This window comes from Culex quinquefasciatus, chromosome 3 (assembly GCF_015732765.1).
Source record: "Culex quinquefasciatus strain JHB chromosome 3, VPISU_Cqui_1.0_pri_paternal, whole genome shotgun sequence".
Classification (NCBI taxonomy): domain Eukaryota; kingdom Metazoa; phylum Arthropoda; class Insecta; order Diptera; family Culicidae; genus Culex; species Culex quinquefasciatus.
The window spans coordinates 115,640,295-115,662,287 of NC_051863.1; the positions used below are offsets into that span (position 1 = coordinate 115,640,295).

At 36.7% G+C, this 21,993-nt stretch overlaps 2 protein-coding genes across 3 annotated transcripts in view; both read right to left on the minus strand.

Moving 5' to 3' along the window:
* Positions 1-9,093, minus strand: part of LOC6040036 (chromatin modification-related protein eaf-1) — a 34,588-nt gene extending 25,495 nt beyond the window's left edge. Inside the window, 1 exon segment of the mRNA XM_038265133.1 lies at positions 8,629-9,093. The gene's annotated coding sequence lies outside the window, so the exon portion shown is untranslated.
* Positions 1,380-21,993, minus strand: part of LOC6051476 — a 22,880-nt gene continuing 2,266 nt past the window's right edge. The window contains exons 1-4 of one of the 2 annotated variants that reach the window (XM_038265131.1): positions 9,004-9,158; positions 2,186-2,290; positions 1,704-2,039; positions 1,380-1,626 (exon numbers count right to left, since the gene is read on the minus strand). In XM_038265131.1, coding sequence (XP_038121059.1) covers positions 1,595-1,626; positions 1,704-2,039; positions 2,186-2,290; positions 9,004-9,097 — 567 coding nt within the window. In that variant the 5' untranslated portion in view covers positions 9,098-9,158 and the 3' untranslated portion in view covers positions 1,380-1,594. Of the gene's footprint in view, positions 1,627-1,703; positions 2,040-2,185; positions 2,291-9,003; positions 9,159-21,993 lie in introns of those variants that run through there. The other variant, XM_038265132.1, reaches the window with a different exon arrangement.

Below are 21,993 nucleotides of genomic sequence, written 5' to 3' on the forward strand. Positions count from 1 at the left end.
GTGCACCTTGTCAATCTATGACAATATGCCCGAACCGAAGATACATTCTCACGCACAGCGTAAAACACGCAAGCGTACATGCTTCGACTTGACGACTTGTCGATCTTTCGAACGAGACTTCCGGGACATCGAATTTGATGTTCAGTATATGATTCTGTATAAAACAAAAAAAAAAATTAAAATGAGAAAATAGGGTAAAATAAGACGTAAACACTTATATTACTAGATCTCTGGAAATACATTTTGGAAAAGTTCAAATTTTAGGCACAAGCAGTTTATGGCGCATGTTTTCAAATGGCTTTTTGTTTGAAATTAAATTCTTTGAATTTTAAAGTGTTATCTTTAAAATAGTCCAAAAAATACCTCTAAAAATAGGTTTGACCACATTTACCGGTTCGAATTTGTGAATCGAAAAATAAAATGTTCGCTGCCGACCCCACGGCTACAAATCTGAAATATAAAAATTGTGGGTTTTACGAGCGGTTTTCCAACGATGGATAGCACAAATATTTAAGAGCGGATACAGACATCGCACAAGTATTTCTAATCTAATCTAATCTAATCAGACCCTAGCGCAGCCAATCTTTCGAAGGGATCCTGGAGAGTGCCTTAGGTTAGATGACGCCTAGCTCTCTTCTTGTCATTTATTAACATTTGCAGTGCGCCATTGCATTAGAATGCATGAAACATCACAAACGTTAAAGCGGCCAGGCCTACTGCGTAAAGCCGTAGCAGAGATGACTCGTAATTGGGTTGAGTTTGAGCACTGAGTGTTCGAGCAACAACACAATTCTGAATCGACAGGGGAGGAAGAAGCGTGGGGACACACCATCATACGCTCCGAGATTTGGTTGTATTAGTTGGGAGCACCATGCTAAGAAGGTTTGGTACTCCGGGATCCTCTGGGATGGGACCTTGTATTTCCACGAATGCCCTGGACACTATTTGCCGTGGTTATAGCGCCACAACTCGCTCACAGACATCGCACAAGTATTTCAGAAAAAAGAGCTCTCAAAAATCAGGCATTGAGTTTCGGGTTTCGAGCCAAAATTCAATCGAAAGAGCGCATCATATCCTTCAAATTAGTTATAGGATTTAATCTTGGACAATTTCCAACCCAAACACGATTTCTTTTAAAGATTTCTAAGTAAAGCGGTTTAAGGGTTCATTTACATTTTTGACAATAATGCGCCTAAAGGTTTGGATATTGTTAAAGCGTTCATATGTCGACGGATAAAGTTTTGCTGCACATTTAAATACATAATTGATGACTGAAAACTTATTCCTGAAGTGCAATGGCCCTTTCCAAATCGCCTGCAATTTATTTTGTTATTGAGAACGGACGTCATCACGATTGCATGCATTTAAGTTCGTTTGAACACTTTTATTTATTACTTTTATAAATATAAATACATTCGAATTGTACGATGTCTTTGCAATAAAGATATACCTAACCTACTAATCCTTCACATTGTTGCGATTTCTCCGCACAGTTATCACTTCATCTGTGGTTTATGCAACAAATTAAAAGTACATTTTTTCCGACAATTAAACATTGAGTTTTCGTATCCACTCGTAAAATTTCGATCCATTTTCAGCAGATGCCGGGCCTCCGAACTTGCACTCCTGCGCAAACAAGTGAAAGGAGAGTAAAAAGGAGCTTTTAGTACACATTATGAACGATTGCCCAAAAAAAAACTTACGGGGTCTCGCTCCGCACCGGTTGGCACAGTCCAGCTTGTACACGTTGTGGTACGTCGTGTGGTCCGTTCCGCAAACCGGGTTGTAGTGGCTCAGGGTGAGGCAGTTGGACAGACAGCCGTAAAAGTCCCGCGATCGGTTCGGCTTCCGCGGTTCCAGCGGCGGTGGGAGGTTGTTGTTGTTGCTCTGCTGGGGTCGCGACACCACCCGGATGGGCGCGGTGGTCAGTTCGTTGACGGATTGACCCAGGAACGTGGTGCGAACGGGTTGGTTCGTGCTGAAGGGGGAGCTGTTGAGGTAGGGCGAGGCGCTGGAGGAGGGCAGGGGGCGGTTGCGAACTAGCAACGAATAAGAAATTGTAAAATATTAGTTAGTTTAATTGTTCTTTTCTAAAATAATAATCGATCGAAGAGATGTAAAAGCATTTGCAGAGCCTCTTAGAAATTTAGCAAAAATCTTATATATTTTTCAAAGCAATACTTACCAAATTTACCACTCGGTGGGAAGAATGTCGTGAAAGGATTCCGACTGGGCTGCTGCCGTCTGACGCGTCGAGCCTCCGAACTGGCCGCCAGCAGCACCAGAGATGCTACAATAGAGAAATGAAAACAAAACATAAGAAAACAGCCATAAATTTAGATCTTGAAAAGTCCGTTAATAGCCACGCTAACTGTGGGTCGCCTAATTAACACAGATTTTGCCCTGTGTTTCAATATTCAAACCATAATTCATTTCTATCGCGCCCAAGAAAGAGAGAAGCATCACGTGAATGAAAGGTTGCAGAGGGAAGCTTGACCAGGGCCTGGACCTGGGAGGTGGCCTCAGACCGATTGACACAGAAATGGAGGACTGGCGGAAAATTAGCCGAATAATTTGTTCACGCCTTTCGCACGGGCGGATGTGGATACACTTCTGGCGGTGAACCCTCGAATGCCAACTTTTGCCTTTCAAGGGTAGGGTAATAAATTTTAAAGTTATTGAGGTGCCAAAAAGTTTTGGTATTTGACTATTTAGAATGGAGGATTTCCATTGATATTTCGAATAGTGAAAGTTCGAAGTTGACCTATTTTCTTAGAAATTCAAATGAGGTGAACAACTTCAATGGTTTTATTTTATTATTGTTGGGAAATTTAATCAAATAAATAAACAAACTCTTTCAAACACCTGATATATTTATATTTACCAAACTTTGCCAAAAAACGCCTCCACGCTTGAGACGCCCTTAAACTTGGCCGGTTGGTTGGCCCCATTTTTCAGCACGTTTATCCATAGTCAAGCTTCGGCAACAGCTGTTCGAGTTTGAGTTCGATCCGCAAAAGTTGTGAATGAATTTGTGGGCGATTAAGGCAACAACAAAAAATAACAGCACAAATCGTACACGTCATAAAAACAGGCCGGTTGGGTACGTGACCGGCGGCGCAAGAACTTGAGTCGGATTTGATTCGCCGTGATTCGGTGTCACGGTTTAGTGCGTTTTATGGGGCACTATTTTTACACGGAATGGAGCGATGCCGAGCGGGTTGAGGTGTGGATTCGTGCGCCAATTCTGCGGTTTATGCAGATTCTGGCCTCCGGTGGAAACGACGAAGGTTTTTGAAGTATCCAGTCGTAAATGGGGCGACCAATCAATTGATTGTGCTAATTTTGTGCAGGTGACAAGATTGCGATGAGTTTACGTGGCTGACTGCAGACTAATATTCGCTTCGATTCCCCTTGCTTTGGATTGGCAAACAGTAACATTGAGTAAAATAAAATCACAGTCATCATATGATGTGGTTTTGACTACAGATTTTGTGTCCTCTTTGTCCACATAAATTGAGACAAAAATACACACTTTTAAAAATTTCAAAAACCTAAAAAACTTTGATTTTTAACTGGCTGGGGTCCCAAAGTGATTAAATGCCGGGGCAAATCTGAAGCTGACATGATGAGCTTGCGGGCTAAATTTGCAAACAAGTTTATTTGAATAAAATTTAATTAGGGCTATTTCAATTCTTTAAATTGAACAATTTATCTTTTAGCTGACGTTTAAATTTTATGTATTTTTTTGGGCTGTTTCGTCAATATCATATTTCCAACAGTTTTGTTCAAATAATTATTATTATTCTTATTAAAAGCAATCAAACAAAAAAACACAAAAAAAAACATTATTCCATAGCATTTTTCATGCCTCATACATTGAAATCCAAATAATCAATATTTTTTAGGCACCATAGCACGAACTGGTCCAGGTCGAGGTGTGGTTGAACATGTTTTGGCTTAAGACAGGCCTGCCAAACGTACGGCCCGCGGGCCGGATCCGGCCCGTGAAGCCATTTTATCCGGCCCGCGACGGCTTTCCAAAATAGTTATATGACCGGCCCTAAAGGCTGTTCATTATATGCTCCAAAAAGAAATTGAGTGTCAAAATTGAAAAAAATAATCCTGAGATTAAATTTTCAGATACACAGAAAAAAAATGATGGTAATATTCATCAGGAAATGGTGACAGATTTTGTGGCAAAATAAATGATAAATTTTACCCCAGAAAATGATGAATTTTCATCATTTTTTGATGAATACTCATCAGGTTCACATTTTTACACATTTTTTATGTAATATTACACAAATAAAGAGGTAATATTCAACCTACCAAATTTTCAACATTCCAAAGTTAAACGTTTTTTTTCTGTGTATTATAACAATACATTTATTTGTTTTTTTTTTTTTGCTTTTGACATAAAATGTTGCTAATTTAACGTTTTGTTTGTACTTATGCCTTTGTATTTTTTAAAATGATTTTATTTCACATTTAAACATTCTTCCTGTTTAAATTTAATTATTATCATTTCTGTGTGTGTGTGTGTGTGTGCAACCAACCAAACGGGACCACGCGGTCGCTTCTTACAAATTGAGTTGTTTCCATGTATTTTTAGATCTTCATTCTATACATACAAATAACTCGCATAGGCATTTGAAGGTGTTAGCTCTGCCGAGCTTTGGTGACCCATTTCTACGCTGGCTAGCCGAGCGCGAGGTCCCTCAGCTTTTATCGACAAGCCCCGCCCTGAAGAACGTTTGCACCAATCGGGTTCAAACGTTATTTAGAACTTCCAAACCCTTGTCAAATGGACAAGGACCCAGCGCGTATATAGTTTGTTAGTAACAGTATTCCTAATTCCAGGCGTCGTTCACCAAGCCGTGATGGCCTTGTGGTTAGCATTTTTGCTTACCAATCCAAAGGACGGGGGTTCGAACCCCGACTCGGGCGACTTTGATTTTTCGTTCATGTTCAGTGTTTCAAGATTAATATTTCCTATACTTTCTCGTTGGGAGCAGATGGGAATCGAACCCAGGACCATTCGCTTAGAAAGCGAACACCGTAACCAGTCAGCCACGGCCGCTCCTAATTTAATTATTATCATTTCTATACTGATATTATCAGAATCAATTATAAAACTTGAAAAATGTGCAAAAAGACACTGAATTAAAATTGCTTCTTTTTTGGGGATTTTTGAATAAATAGATTTTTAATTAATTTTATTTAAGAATTGTTTTTTTGAAAGCAACATTTCAATGATAAAGTTTTGCTGGAAAAAAATTAAAAAGGCTAATTAATCACATCGAAAAAAAAAATCGCTGCAAGTATTTTTCAAAATTAAAAAATGTTTCAAAATTAGTTGAGAAATCAGATAGCTAATTTTTTCATAAACTTCAATAAAAAAATTGACGAATTAAAAACTATCAGATATATATTTTTCTTCACTTTTTTCAAATTTCATGTCTTTAAAATCATTTTGAAATGTTTTGTACAATATTTGAATAAAGGTGCACAACAACGCAAAAATTGTTTTTTCGTAGAGAAGATTTGAATCCACATAATTCAATTAATTTTATCTTGTCTCGTTAATTTTTCAAACTTGACAAATAAACTTGCAACGACGAATTTTTGATGTCGTTTTAGTTAATGATGTCAGGGAATTTAATTTTATTCGACAAGAATAATTACAATACAATTTTGTCCAAATCAAAATAAAAATAAATCAAATAAACACATCTTTGAAAGTAATCTTGATAATCTTTCTTAAAACCAAGATATTTGAATTCTATTTGCTTCACAAGTTTATATATTTGTTTACCTGAATTAACCTTGTAATTAATCTTACGAAAAAAAAGTTTTCTTTTTTAAACTTTTACCAACATTAGTTCCGACCCACCCCTGCATTAGAAAAATCGAATATGGCCCGCAGTGCCAAAAGGTTGGGCACCCCTGGCTTAAGACAATCGTTATTTTAATTTATTTCCAATATTTTATTATTTTTTTATTCAAGCTAATTTTATTCAATATTTTAAAAGAAGTTTAAACTATGGAAAAAATTGTTATTATATTTATTAAGAAATAGAGCAACTTTTATGATAGATCGGTACAAAAGATTTTTCAACAAATATTCCTCCAATTTCAAAAAAAATTAGTCTGCCTGAATCAGATGTCAGGCACACAGATTCGTGACTCGAATGTCGTGAGTTCGAATCGCGAGGTGGAATGTTTCCAAGTGCTAAATAAGTTTAAGGCTCAACCCATACAAAATTGGCTCGTTTGGGCTTTTGAATTTATTTGAAAAACCTATATTTTGCTGTTTTAGATTTTACTGAAAATAATTTTATGAAAAAAAAATAAATAAAAAAATACTTTACTGAACGTTTAATAACTCCTTACCAAAAATGTTCAATGAAAATTTCGACGAATTACACTACTTTCATTCATATTTAAATGTGTAATTTTTTTTTAGCAAAATACAATTTAAAGCAAAATATTGATTAAGTTTCATCAGGATCAAATATGAAAAAACACTAATTTAACAAAAAAGTTTTTTAACATTTTTGAAATAAAACATTTTTGATGGCAGCTGACAAAAAAATCATAGGTACTCGTTTTATGTTTAGGGCAAGTACGAAGCCCGGAAGGAACGCATAATTTATAAAACAAAATGCTCATGAAATGATCATGGTTATGAAAAGATTTTTATTAAAAAATGGATTTGCTTATCTGAAGGCCACTGAAGATTAGAAACGTTTATATAATGTTGTAAATTACTTTTTTTCAGTGATTATGAATCAGTACATTCAGAATTAACAAAAGGAGGGGAGGGGGGGGGGGGGGTAAATTTTGACTGATTTTAGCGTGACGTACTTTATGGATGAAGCCCAATGTGTTTGATTTTCTTTTTCATATAAAAATGTATGGAAATTTCAGCCTCACTTTTAAGCATAAGCATAAGCATAGGTGCCCACCCGCAGTTGCTACTCCGTTATTGACCAGGACCTCCAGAAGTTACATCCACGAGCCGTGGAAGATAAGTGGGTGCTATCTTTCCTCGCTTCGCAACTTCTCAAAGGCCCCTATCATGCTGATCAATACCGGCGCCGGCCACGACCAGTGGTAGAGTCACGGGGAAGTGGATGGGAATGTTAGTCCGATACTTGAGTGATAGAGACCGCCCAATCGACTGCTTCTCCGACAAAGTATCACATGAGTTTTGAGGGGTTAGTAGATGGGTATGAGGTCAGGATTCACGAGTGGCAGTGATGTGACCATGAGCATTTTGTTTATCGGTTGAAAATTTTAAATCTTAGGCAGCCGGCTGCGGAAAGATAAATAATTGATTATTTAAAAAGTTTTTTTAATCGAACGCGTGCCAACCGAGCAGTAGTGCTATGGGCTGGACTTATTAGTATATTTTTACTGTTTGTACAATTTAGATAACGCGAGCAAATTTCAAAAAATAGTAATAAATGACGCTACTCTTCATCAAATCGATAGAAAAGAAACCGATTGTAATGAAATTAAAACAATAACTTAAACGAACTAAAAAGGCGGCGTGCCTTCAAATCAACGATGATAAAAGAAGGACTTATGACAAAAAATCAAAAAAAAAAGCTCCGAAAAAATACGTTGCAGAGTAACCGCGAGGTAATCGAATCAAAAAAATCAAAAACGCGCGCTAAAGGTGTATCCTAAATGTCAGCATGAACATTCGGGATTCTTCCTCTCCCGCAATTATCCCATTTCACCTCTAAAAACGCGCCCGAAACGAAGCCGACAAAAAAACTTTTCAATCGCGCGACTCTTTTCCAACTCAAATTATTACGATCAACGAATTTAAACAAAAAGAAAACAGGACACCGCGTAAACGATTGTGATGAAATTAAAACAATAACTTAAACGAACTAAACCGGCGACGTGCCTTCCGATCAACGATGATAAAAGAAGGACTGAAAAATAAAATATCAAATAAAAGGCTCCGAAAGACACGATGCAAAGTAACCGCGAGGTCCCACTTCTCACAATCGAATCTAAACAGCAATACAACGAAAGTGAAATGAAAATTACAAAAAGACAAAAGCATGAAACGAACTCACCAAATTGCAGCGATGAAGATGACAGCGACGACGACTTTCGTGGGGCACTTCAACCCTGTGTCGGTGCTTTAAAAGCAGAAAACCGCCCTCCCCCTATGAACTTAACTTTTCTTCAAATAAACTCAGCCGCCTTCGAAAATCCACACGCGCAAAATCCACTTGTTTTCCACTCAAATCACATGAACAAACCAAACCGGCCTTAAATTGTACAATATTCAATACAATATCGAGACCAAAACTACTTCCGATTGTCTGTGTCATCTCAATCACACTTAACCCCATGCTGAATGGCTGGCTTTCATCTTGCCCCCTTGCCAACCATTCCAAATCCGCTCTCGATTTCTCTTTTGCTCTCCGTTTTTTGTTCCTCTTCGCCAAAGATTTCTCAGCCTCTCTCCCCTTTTTCGCTTCTCTTATTTTCTCTTCTGCGAGCATTTTACACTCTCACCCCACTCAGCCTGCAGATCGAACCCCGAGTCACCAAAACTCTCCCTCTCTTTTAGTGCTTTCCCGCTCTTTTTTCTCAAACCTCACAAAATACTTGCGACTTCAACGCTCTCCCGCTCTTTTTAATTTCTCGCCCACATTAATACGGATCTCCTTCTCTTTGAATGCTCTTGCTCTCACGCTCTTCGTTTCTTCTGGCCGTTCGACTTTTATCCTATGAAGGCTGCCATCTTGGATTTTTGAATGAATTTCACAAAATTACAAATCAAGCATCCATTCTACGTTATCACCACTAAGCACATTAATTTCCCCACACTTCACAGCCCCTTCCTTCCAGCCAGATCTGAAACAGCTCATGAAACACCGCTAAAATCCGGCTACGGCCGAATAATTGTCGTGGACCTGTGCTCTACGACGCCTCCACCTTTTCCCGAAAAAAAACGGCAAATTCACGCACAAATGACACTTTCACTACAAAACTCATCTTTTTCGTCGAAGCACAAGTTATTTCTTCCAACAGCCACAGCAAAGCCGAAACCCGAAAAAAACATTTAAAAAAAAACACGCAGCCCCGAGACCGATTTTGTAAAGACGTCTTCTCTCGCCCGTGGCTCAACTCGCTCTCTCTATGGAAATTTCAGCCTCACTTTTTTGGGAAAACAGATAGTAAAAAATAAGGAGAAGAGGAATTTCAAAAACTCTTTAATGATAAGCAAGGGAATCGACTAGGTTAAACATTAATTAAATGATTTCAAAGATTTTGAGAACATGAAGCTTATTAGTTTATTTTGTAAATTTCAAATGGGTAATTCTCTACCAACTCACACGAAATCGGGAAAAGTTGCCCCGACCCCTCTTCGATATGCGTGAAACTTTGTCCTATGGGGTAACTTTTGTCCCTGATCACGAATCCGAGGTCCGTTTTTTGATATCACCTGACGGAGGGGCGATACGACCCCTTCCGTTTTTGAACATGCGAAAAAAGAGGTGTTTTTCAATAATTTGCAGCCTGAAACGGTGATGAGATAGAAATTTGGTGTCAAAGGGACTTTTATGTAAAACTAGACGCCCGATTTGATGGCGTACTCAGAATTCCAAAAAAAAACGTATTTTTCATCGAAAAAACACTAAAAAAGATTTAAAAAGTCTCCCATTTTCCATTTTTCATTTAGAACAAAATTTTTCATTTCAAAATTTTGTGTTTTTTCTTACTTTGCAGGGTTATTTTTTAAGAGTTTAACAATGTTCTACAAAGTTGTAGAGCAGACAATTACAAATATTTTAATGTATAAACATAAGGAGTTTGCTTATTAACATCACGAGTTACCGCGATTTCACGAAAAAAAGTTTTAAAAAAGTTACTTTTTGCGTTTCTCTTTGTTTCGTCGTCCGTGTCTGTCGCGGGTGACAATGTACGGCCATGATCAACGACAACCAACATTTTCAAAAAAAAAATCGTAGAATCGCAATAACTCGTGATTTTTATAAGCAAACCCCTTACGTCTATATATTAAATTTTGTGTAATTGTTTGCTCTACATGTAGAACATTGTTACACTCTAAAAAATAACCGAGCAAAGTTAGAAAAACACAAAATTTTAAAATGAAAAATTTTGTTCTATATGAAAAAATGACCCTTCTGGGTCAATGTAGATTCGAAAAGTACATTAAATTTCTCATAAAATGACATGTTCCAAAAATTTCCGAATAACGGAAAATGTGTGAATTTTTAAAACTTCTTTAGTGTTTTTTTTCGATGAAAAATACGTTTTTTTCGGAATTCTGATTACGCCGTCTAATTTTACATAAAAGTCCCTGGAGTGGCAACTCACCGGACCCTACGTTGTGTTTTGTGCGGGAGGATCAGATGGGAGTAACGGGGCGGAAGCAGATGGTCCAGCAGGCGCAGCAGCAGCAGCAGGTGCAGCGGGAGCAGAGCAGACTTTACGGTAGGTAATTATAACACGCGCGCAAGTAAGTAAAATCGCACTTTATTTCTCCGGAAATTAACTAATATTAATTTTCTTTATTTTCAGCACTTCTGTCTTCAAAAGAGGTTGGATTTGGAATGACGTCGAAAGTGACGAGACACATTTGGGTGGCTTGCCTCTGACAGCGCAGCGGTGCCAGAATTTTGGGGCGAAAAAAAAATAATGCCGGTCAGCACCAGCTGTCGACGGTGCTAACTGCAAAATATTAAGAACTTATTAAGAAAGACTGGCTGACGCAACAGTCCCTTTGACACCATATTTCTATCTCATCACCGTTTCAGGCTGCAAATTATTAAAAAACACCTCTTTTTCGCATGTTCAAAAATGGAAGGGGCCGTACCGCCCCTCCGTCACGAGATATAAAAAAACGGACCTCGGATTCGTGATCAGGGACAAAAGTATCACGTAAATCGAAGAGGGGTCGGGGCAACTGCTGTGTGAGTTGGCGGAGAATTACCCAAATATAAGATCAAAATGGCCGAAAAGTGACCTTTCATAATAAATAACTTATATAAACTTATTTTTTTCACTTTATTTTTACAAACGCATAAAATTTACCCTAAACAAATCGAAACCCCGAATATGAGCTTTTTAGGTAAAAATTAAGTGTCAAAAAGACCCGTGCGTACTTTTGCCCTGTACTACTCTACTCCAAAATTATATTTTTTTCTCAAAATTAGTCTAGCCTAAAATTCATCGAAAAATGCTACAAAGCTATTAAATTGTCTGTAATCTCAGATTGCATTTATTTATTTATTTTTTTTTTAATTTTCAAAATTGTGAACTTTAAATTTTTACATTTTTGATTATTTATGATAAATTTTGGAATTTTTAAATATTGCGGTATCTGATTTTTTACATTTATGAATTTAATAATAGTAGATTATGCAACAAGTTGCGAAAAGAGGATTTTTTCAGCACGAGTCGTATATTTATCCAACGAGTTGGATAAATAGGACGAGTGCTGAAAAAATCAAGTTTTACAACGAGTATTCAGCATTTATTTTGAAAATGGTTGCTTTTCGATTCTGTTATTTTTGATACAGAAAAGTACTAAGGCTATTTCGTCATTCAAGAATGACAGGGAAAGTAAAAAGTGTCACAACGGAATTGCAATAATATCTTTTTAAATATTTTTTTTATTTTCTTTAATTAGAGTTTTTTTATTTAGCAATTTTTACAATTAGTATTGTTTTTTTATTTTAAATGCATCAATTTTCGATTATCCGAAGCTTTGATTATCTGAAGTTCGATCAGGTTTTTGTTATTCCTTTGCAGATGTCACAGTAAGTGCTTAAGAATTGCTGCAAATCCTCTGTAATTAATTACGTGAGTAGGATGCAGTTTTTTGTAACACATGTTAGAAACTCTCATTGTTTAGCTTGAATCAGCTGTTAACTTTTAAATAAAGAAATAAATAAATAAATAAATAACAAATATATAAAACAAAAAACAGGAATCATTTATTACCATTTAATCTAAGATGAACTTTGAAATTCATACAAATTCCAAAATGTTTTATATAGTGTAAATTAGAAAATATACTGTTCATTTAATTACAAATTTGCATTTTTGGTTCTGAATGTTTTAAAATATATTGTTTACAAATCATCAGTTGATCAAAAGTAAATTTTATGGGCTTGTACCCCACAGTACACCCGACCATTCGACTTACAGGAGTAAGGTCGTTGCTTGTTGCTTGATATCATTCGCATGTCTGTTTTGGACTAAATAAAGTAAAGGTCATCATTTTGAGCAGCTTTCAATACCGCAACTTTTGACCTTCACAGATCCCTAAAACTTGACTTCATTCCTGAGATACCGTAAAATCACAGTGAAATGTTGTCACTCTTCATGTAAATTGTAGTTCCGATCAAATCATGCTAACTTGCAACATCATGCCTGAGGTAATTTTGGTCAGAGGCCGTTATGTTGCTCTTGCATGCATGTCTACTGTTTACATGTTTTACTGCAACAACCAAATGCACATGATCATTAGCCAAAAAAACACTGTATATTCAAGGTCAAACATTTCATTCCCTTTACTTGAAACGTAAAAAAATGACAAACGACAAGGTAGAACAATCATGTCGAGCTCTTGCAAAAAGATTATCAAATCTTTGGATGATGTAATGCAGCAAACTAATTTTATCACCATGAAAAGATTTTTTGTGGTTGAAATGAGAAATACCATCAATCAAAAGAAATATTCAAGTGCTTTGAAATTCAAACAAAGATCTAATCTCCATTAATCCCGGATTTTCTGTTATCATCAATCTACTGTGATATTCAATCTTCATGTTTCGCTTTTTCATCATCTCCGGTTCACACCCGGATCTCATCAAGTTCATCATATTGCGTGTGTAGTCGTTTCATTGACCTGCCCAAATCATCATACACATGCAAAAGCAAATCTAATAAGAGCTGCTAAATCAACAACCCAAAACTGTTTGCTGCACTGTGTGCGATGGTGTTAATTTTATCGCTTGCTACCCCCAACAGCACTTTCATTGATAAGTCACCTTTCGGCAATTTAAGCAATTTTCTTTCCATTGTGGCACAACCCAAAATTTCACCTCTACACACATACACACGCTGGTTGGCACGTGTGACTGACACTTGGTGCTTTTTCGAGCGCGTAAATCATGCTGTGCCTTTTCGGCGCAGTTTCCCCTTAACTTTGGCCATGCTTTCTATCAGGTGATAAAAGTTGGTTTTTCTCCGATGGTGAAGTCGTTTTTGGCGGATAGTTTGTTTTTGTTGTCATTTTCGGTGCGTACTGGGACTTGAAAGTAAAGTTTACCTTTCTTGACAGGGGAAGAACTTCAATCGACTCAAGCGATGGAAGATTTTTTTCCAAAGAGCTCTCACTGAGAAAACACTTAAAAGAGATACGGTGAATGATAGAGAGATTCATAAATTCTAGACATCGTCAAAAATAAAACTCTTTAGAAAAAAACTTTTTTCGAATTATTTGTTCTCAGAAAGAAATGCCACAAATTTAGTTGGATAGCTCATTTTGTTCAGCTGGAAACGTCTAAAAATCAAGTGATCATGTGTCTGAGCACACACACAGCTACTCACGCACGAGATAAGGAGAAATCTTCAATCTCATTTCACGGTGTTATCAAGCCGAACTTCGAATTTCCGCGGGTCCAAAAATAAAATAAAGTTAAAAGCAAAAAAAGAGCGAAGTGAGAGTGAGAGTTTGGAATGACGAGCACGGTTTGCTGTTTTCGCTTTTTTCCTCAGGCGCTCGGCAGCGTGACGTGCCGATTGTGCCCGTAAAAATACCGGTGTGATGAGTTCAATTTCGCACCGGATTGAAACCGGAGCAGCGGCCGGTAATTATTTGCCAATGTTACTCGTTGGAAATTGGCACTTTGTACCATAAAAATGATCTAAGGTTGCAATAAACCTAGATAACAAAAATAAAATATTTATTCTTTGACAATTACATGTTTGAAAACCGTGTTTTTTTTTAATCTAATCTAATCTAATCGATCACAAGCGCAGCCAGTCCGAAGAAAGCATCCTGCAAGAACTTATGATTAGATTACAAGTCCTTTCGTGTCAATATTAATGATTGCATTACATCCGAGTAACCCTGACCATGTATTGCAAAATTTAAAGCGGCCAGGCCTACTGCGTTGCATTAGCCACAGAGACAGATTCTGAGAACGGATCACATTTCACAGAATCAACAGGGGAGGAAGGATGTGTGGAGATACCGTACCAAACGCTCCGAAGGAGTTGTGGTTGGTTGTGTAAGTATCAATTTGGCAAGTAATTGTTATTTTTTAGGACGGGGAAGAGGGAGGAGAGGGGTGGAATTTGGATTAATTACATGGAAGATGAGGTGGGGTAGGAAGAATATTTCATTTGACAAATAGAATATAATATAAATTATCGATCGAAAAAAAAGCATGGAAAAATCTCACCAAGGTTCTTCAAAGCATACGACAAACCGCATATACATCGAATACGATGCTGTTGCTTCACTAGAAAATCATCGAATCCAGGCATCCGCAGGTTGTGAACAGCTTCTGGTTTTGCGGAATGGCTGGAACCAAACCGAAATCCTTTCCGTTACGCCATACAAAAAAACCACGCAGAGCTTCACTTTTGTCTTCAGCATGTAGATTCACTTACAGTACAAACAAATCCGAAAAATTCATCAGAAATTTTCTTGGAATTTGCCAATGAAAAATAAATCTAAACCGCAGAAAAACGTCAAATTTTCGGCACCGAACAAATTCCACGTCCAAACTCGCGCATGGCTACTTCGATCTATCTGTTTGAAAACAGCATTTTTTCAATGGATTTTTTTTCCATCCCAAAACATTCTATTCATCCTATTTAATTCCAAGAAAAAAATACTTTGACTTATTTCAAATCAGAGCGCATTAATTTTTCCTAAATTAAAAAGAAGCGATAGTGTTGAAGTACGTTCTAACAGTTTTTGAGTCGTATATAATTCATAAACTTACTTACGTGATTTTCTAGACCTGATGTAAATTGTGAACTTTTCATATTGTATCCGATAGATATCGTTATCCGAAGATTTTCATGGGATTTTGGATAATCGAATCATGAACAAAAAAAATCGTTGTTTTATATTGTATTGCAAGCCTTACCCTACAAACTTTGTTTTGCCTTTTTTCGTTTGTTGACGTTTTTAGCAATTTTCCTTATTCAGCTTCCTGTGATCAAAAATTTGATTTCCAAAGTGGCCAAAGTTGTAACTTTTTGGCGTAATAATCTTCCTTGGACTTATACGAACCCAACGCAACAATAAGCTCGATCCGACGCTCCGTATTAAACTGATTCGCGTTCAACCCCGTCGAAATTTTTTATATACAGATAATCCCCACGAAAACAGCATGATTCGAAAAAAAAATTCTCCAGTCGGGCTCAAAATTTGTCTGGGGGTTCCTTGGCCGAAATAATTAGACCCGTATTTTTATTGTTTGGCCATTAGGGTGACCTATGCCGTGTTAGGGTGGTCCAAAAAATGACAATTTTCGTCGATTTTTGCAAGGTACCTAACCTAACCAGCGATGACCTATACATGTTAAAGTACCAAAATTTTTGTAATTGAAATACGCAACGTTTGGTACCCTAACATGTATACGTCATCGCTGAAATTTTCAAGTTATCGCAGTTTTAGTGAAAAAAGTCGATTTTTCCCGTTTTCGTCATTTTCCAATTTTTGCACGTGGCGCGTCGAAAACCCTAGTTTTTATTTTCAAAAATCTTATTTCAAAGTATTGAAAACATAACTTCACCAATTTTTGATATGTTATGTAAACTTTTCCGAGAAATCAGGTAAACATATTTTCAGACGTAGGCTTTTTGATCCCGAGACCTTCAAAACAGCATTTTAAGTTTTCATACGACCTTTTCAAATGTTAAGCTAGATTTTTGAAATTTTTTACTTTTTTCCCAAATAGCCAAATTTTAATTTTAATCACCTGTCTTTTGCGTCTAACACAGCTAAAATCAAATGAAATGACGCGGAGACATGATTTAAAAAAAGTGTTTTTTTGCAAAAATCGATGAAAATTGGCATTTTTTCGGATCACCCTAACACGGCGTAGGTCACTCTAAAGGCTAAACAAAAAAATACGGGTTTAATTATTTCGGCCAAGGAACCCCCAGAAAAAATTGAGCCTGATCGGATTTTTTTTTCATTTCGAATCGTGCTGTTTTCGTGGGGAATTGCTATACTATACATAAATTATATAGACTTGAATTCTGGGATAATACTAATGTCAAATTTGAACATTGATGAATCGTTATAAATAACCCAAACATATGTCATTTACTTCAGCATTCATTGAAAATGCGCCAACTTAAAACGGTAATGAACTTGTTAAACAAAAGAAAATCTTTTCAAACCTCTAAAGACTTCACGGCGTGTTTTCTAGAACAAACTTTTCAGGAGAAAATAGTCATCGCTACTTTCAAATGTGTCTTATAGGAAATTTTCTCAGCTTTCCAATGCTTCTAAGAGCGAAATGTTTCATCGGGAAATTTCTGAGATATCTCTATTTCAAGTTTTTTGGTTTAAATTCCTTTATTATTTATTGGAAATTTTGTACAACCAGTTCAGAAAACTTTTCAAATGATGTGTTTCAAGTATCATTTACTCATCAAAATGTGCAAAATAAGGCAAGAAACAACTTTGTAGAAGGTTGCAAACCGCTAAACATTTTGAAAATTATGTTTTGTCTTAGTTTTTGAATATATGATATTTATTCAGAAATTAAAATCATAAAACAGTGTAAAAATATAATTTTTGCAAGAATAATTAGATTATTATTTTTTTTGTGCGCAAATATCACGTGTCTGCTCTGATTTACCCTTTTCAACCGAAACTTTGGCAGTTTGTGATTGTTAATGGTATTATTAAATTTTAATGAATAAATTTGATATTTTCTTAAGCAAAAATTAACCAGGAATATAAATACAAACATGATTTAAAATCGAAAATGTACTACATATTACTGTTGCAAGCTTCAAAAGTCATATTTTCATGAGTATTAAATAAAGATAAAATATTATAAAATATTTTCTGTTGAAAATGCACTTAAAAGTAGCAATAAAACTAGAGTCTTCCGATTCAGAATGCTGAAAAAACTGTCACAAACTTTTTTTTTAATATTATTTTAACAAAAAAAATCAAACAAAATCTTTTTCAAAACTATTTGAACAAAAAACAAGAAATATTTTTTTTAGAGATGAGATTTAAGATGAGAGTCTTAAAAACTTCTAAAATATTGTTAATTCCTTGATCATTTGATACAAAAAATAAAATAAAACAATCATTTCATACTAATGCAAAGTATTTCTCCTAAAGCCTGCAACAGTAGTTTGCAGTTAAATTTCGAGTATTAAACATCTTTTGTATCTATGCAACTGGTTAATGTTTGATTAAGGAAATATGATATTTATTCATAAAAATCTTGTAATACCCTATCAATCTCAAACCTGTAGAAATTTCGGTTGTATCAGCTAATTCCAAGCTGAATCAGAGCAAACCGGTGTTATTTGTACACAACAATTATATAATAATCTTTTTGTTCTTGTGAAAATGATATTTTAATGCGGTTTTATGATTTTAATTTCTGAATAAATTTCATATATTAAAAAAATCGGTTAAAACTTCATTTTCAAAATGTTTAGCGGTTTACAACCTTCTACAAAGTTATTTATTGTCTTTTCTTTGCACATTTTGATGAGTAAATGACACATGAAACACATTATTTAACAAGTTTCTAAGTGTAAATATAGGTATTCGGTGCCCTCTCCCCGTGCCCATACCTTCACACTTAGGAGACCCGGGAGGCGGAGTCTTGTCGCAAAAAGAACGATACACGCCTGTGGATCCGTTGACGAAACCGCAAGGTTTAAGAGGGCCACATTATAAGGTGTTACGTCGATTCCGTTTTTTAACAAGTTTCCTGGACTGTTATTTAAAAGTTTCCAATGAATGATTAGGGATTTTAAAACAAACTAATTAAAATTGAGATATCTCAGAAATTTCCCGATGAAACATTTCGCTCTTAGAAGCATTGGAAAGCTGAGAAAATTTCCTATAAGACACTTTTGAAAGTAACGATGACTATTTTTTCTCCTTAAGGTTGCCCAGAAAATACGCCGTGACTTCTTTTAAGTGAAAAGTAAACATATCAACAAATAAACAATCTAATATTATGCTGGAAATGTATTTTTTATGTTTTAAATTGATTGTTCAAAATAAAACAAATCCAAAAATCTTCCAGTATACATCGATTTGATGTCCAAAAAAATGCAAAATTGCGAGGAAGTTGAGGTTGAAGCTGAGAGCTCCTGTTTTGAGTTGTATAAGTAATATTTAAAATCAAGAAGAAGTGGGTCATATTTAGCTAAATCAGTGCGATCTCGACGAATTGTTTTTTTTTTTTTTGGGAAAAAGTGTATTAGAATATCATTTTATTGGATTTTATCATCTAATATTTTAACTGTTACTGTTTTTACTGTACACTAAATCCCCTAAATACGCTCCCCCCGATTGCGCCTCCCCCGTTTTGCGCCCACCGAATTGCGCTCAAACCCCGAAATAACGCTCCCCCCAAATAACGCTCTAATTGGCGCAAATCGGGGGAGCGTTATTTCGGGGTTTTGGCGTAAAATGGGGTTTTCTTTTTTAATGTACTTTATTTACATATAAATGAAACATTTGTATAAGGGGTCATCCACAAAACACGGATAAGGGGCCATCCACAAATCTGGGTATCCAAGAACTTCCGGAAGTCATGCCCTAGATATCTACCTGATCATCGAGGGTCTATATGGGTCTATTAACCATCGGTATAGCTTCAGGTAGTTTCAGTAAACCACGATGGATACTCTGGGGTACGTTGGATTGTTAAGGGTCCTCCAGGAACTCCATGAAGTTATGACCTGATGATCTACCTGATCAACGGGGGTCTATATTGGTGTATTAACCATCGGTATAGCTTCAGGTAGCTTCAATAAACCACGATGGATACTTTTGGGTACGTTGGATTGTTATCGATCCTCCAGGAACTCCAGGGAGTTATGACCTGATGATCTACCTGATCAACGGGGGTCTATATGGGTATATTAACCATCGGTATAGCTTCAGGTAGCTTCAGTGGATCACGATGGATACCCTTCGCCATGTTGGATTATTATGGGTCCTCCAGGAACTCCCGGGAATTATGACCTGATGATCTACCTGATCAACGGGGGTCTATATGAGTGTATTAACCATCGGTATAGCTTCAGGTAGCTTCAATAAACCACGATGGATACTCTTGGGTACGTTGGATTGTTATGGGCCCTCCAGCAACTCCCGGGAGTTATGACCTGATGATCTACCTAATCAACGAGGGTTGGTCTATATGGGTCCAACAATCCAACGAACTCCAGAGCATCCATCGTGGTTCAGTGAAGCTAACTGAAGCTATACCGATGATTTATACACCCGTATAGACCCCGTTGATCAGGTAGATCATCAGGTCATAACTCCCGGGAGTTCCTGGAGGGCCCATAACAATCCAACGAAACCCAGAATATCCATCGTGGTTCACTGAAGCTACCGGAAGCTATACCGATGGTTGATATACCAATATAGAAACCCGTTGTTCAGGTAGATCATCAGGTCATAGCTCCCGGGAGTTCCTGGAGGACCCATAACAACCCAACATGGCGAAGGATATCCATGGTGGTTCACTGAAGCTACCTGAAGCTATACCGATGGGTAATATACCAATATAGACCCCCGTTGATCAGGTAGATCATCAGGTCATAACTCCCGGGAGTTCCTGGAGGACCCATAACAATCCAACGTAACCCAGAATATCCATCGTGGTTCACTGAAGCTACCGGAAGCTATACCGATGGTTAATATACCCATATAGAAACCCGTTGATCAGGTAGATCATCAGGTCATAACTCCCGGGAGTTCTTGGAGGACCCATAACAATCCAACATGGCGAAGGATATCCATGGTGGTTCACTGAAGCTACCTGAAACTATACCGATGGGTAATATACCAATATAGACCCCCGTTGATCAGGTAGATCATCAGGTCATAACTCCATGGAGTTCCTAGAGGACCCATAACAATCCAACATGACGAAGGATATCCATCGTGGTTCACTGAAGCTACCTGAAGCTATACCGATGGGTAATATATACATATAGACCCCCGTTGATCAGGTAGATTATCAGGTAATAACTCCCAGGAGTTCCTGGAGGAGCCATAACAATCCAACGTAACCCAGAATATCCATCGTGATTCACTGAAGCTACCGGAAGCTATACCGATGGTTAATTCACCCATATAGACCCCCGTTGATCAGGTAGATCATCAGGTCATAACTTCATGAAGTTCCTGGAGGACCCATAACAATCCAACATGGCGAAGAGTATCTATCGTGGTTCACTGAAGCTACCTGAAGCTATACCGATGGTTAATACACTCATATAGACCCCCGTTGATCAGGTAGATCATCAGGTCATAACTCCCGGGAGTTCTTGGAGGACCCATAACAGTCTAACGTTATCCAGAATATCCATCGTGGTTCACTGAAGCTACCGGAAGCTATACCGATGGTTAAGTCACCCATATAGACCCCGTTGATCAGGTAGATCATCAGGTCATAACTTCCGAGAGTTCCTGGAGGACCCATAACAATCCAACATAGCGAAGAGTATCTATCGTGGTTCACTGCAGCTACCTGAAGCTATACCGATGGTTAGTTCAACCATATAGACCCTCGATGATCAAGTAGATATATAGGGCATGACTTCCGGGAGTTCTTGTATACCTAGAATTGTGGATGGTCCCTTACCCTTGTTTTGTGGATGACCCCTTATACAAATGTTTCATTTATTTGTAAATAATGTACATTAAAAAAGAAAACCCCATTTTACGCCAAAACCCCGAAATAACGCTCCCCCCGTTTGCGCTCAAACCCCGAAATAACGCTCCCCCGAATTGCGCTCTCCCCCGGTGTGCGCCCCCCCAAAAAGAGCGCATATGGGGGATTTAGTGTATTAAAAATATATGTGGGTACTAGAGTTTACAATTTTTAAATGCAGGATTCACAATTACTACCTAATTTAACAAATTAGTAAACTTGATTAACCTTTTGAGGCCTTATGGGTCATATAAGACCAAATCAAAACTCCCAAACTATTCTAAAATTTTTGTATGTTGGTACAAACCATTTTTCCAGCACTGTATAGTTGTTTAATATTCAGGCCTGGAAGGGTTAAAGTAAAGACACAAACACATTTCTTCGCCATATTCTATGAGGTTAAGCGTGAAAATCATACTTAATTGAACTTTCTCTTAGACCGTTTTCAAGAAAACATATCATATCTAAAGAAATTGAAAAATATTAGAAACAGTAACTTTAAAAAACATGATTACCAAGTTAAGCGCACATTTTTGAAATGGAATACATGGAGATTTGATAATTTTTTCTCAAGTTTCGATCTTTCTAGATTCTTTGGCCAAATTTTCCCTGGTTTTCGTATAATTGCTTGAAAAGAACCTAATGTTACCAACCGGTCAATGAAAAAGAAAAAAATGAAAAGAACGCCAAATCGGTAAATAAAATTTGTTGATTTGAAAAAAAAGCCACTTAAGTGATTTTTCATTTTCATTCAAATACCCTAATGATATTTTAAGGTTACATACACAGCAAAAAAGTAGAATTTTAGAATGTTGAAAATTTGGAAGGTTGAATATTCCCTCTTTTTTGAGAAATATTACCTTAAAAATGTGAACTTAATGAATATTCACCATAAACTGATTAAAATAAATTTATCATTTTCTGATGTAATATAACACATTTTTTTTTCGACACAAAACCTGTCACCATTTCCTGATGAATTTCACCATTTTTTTCTGTGTAGTGAATAAAAACAAAAATA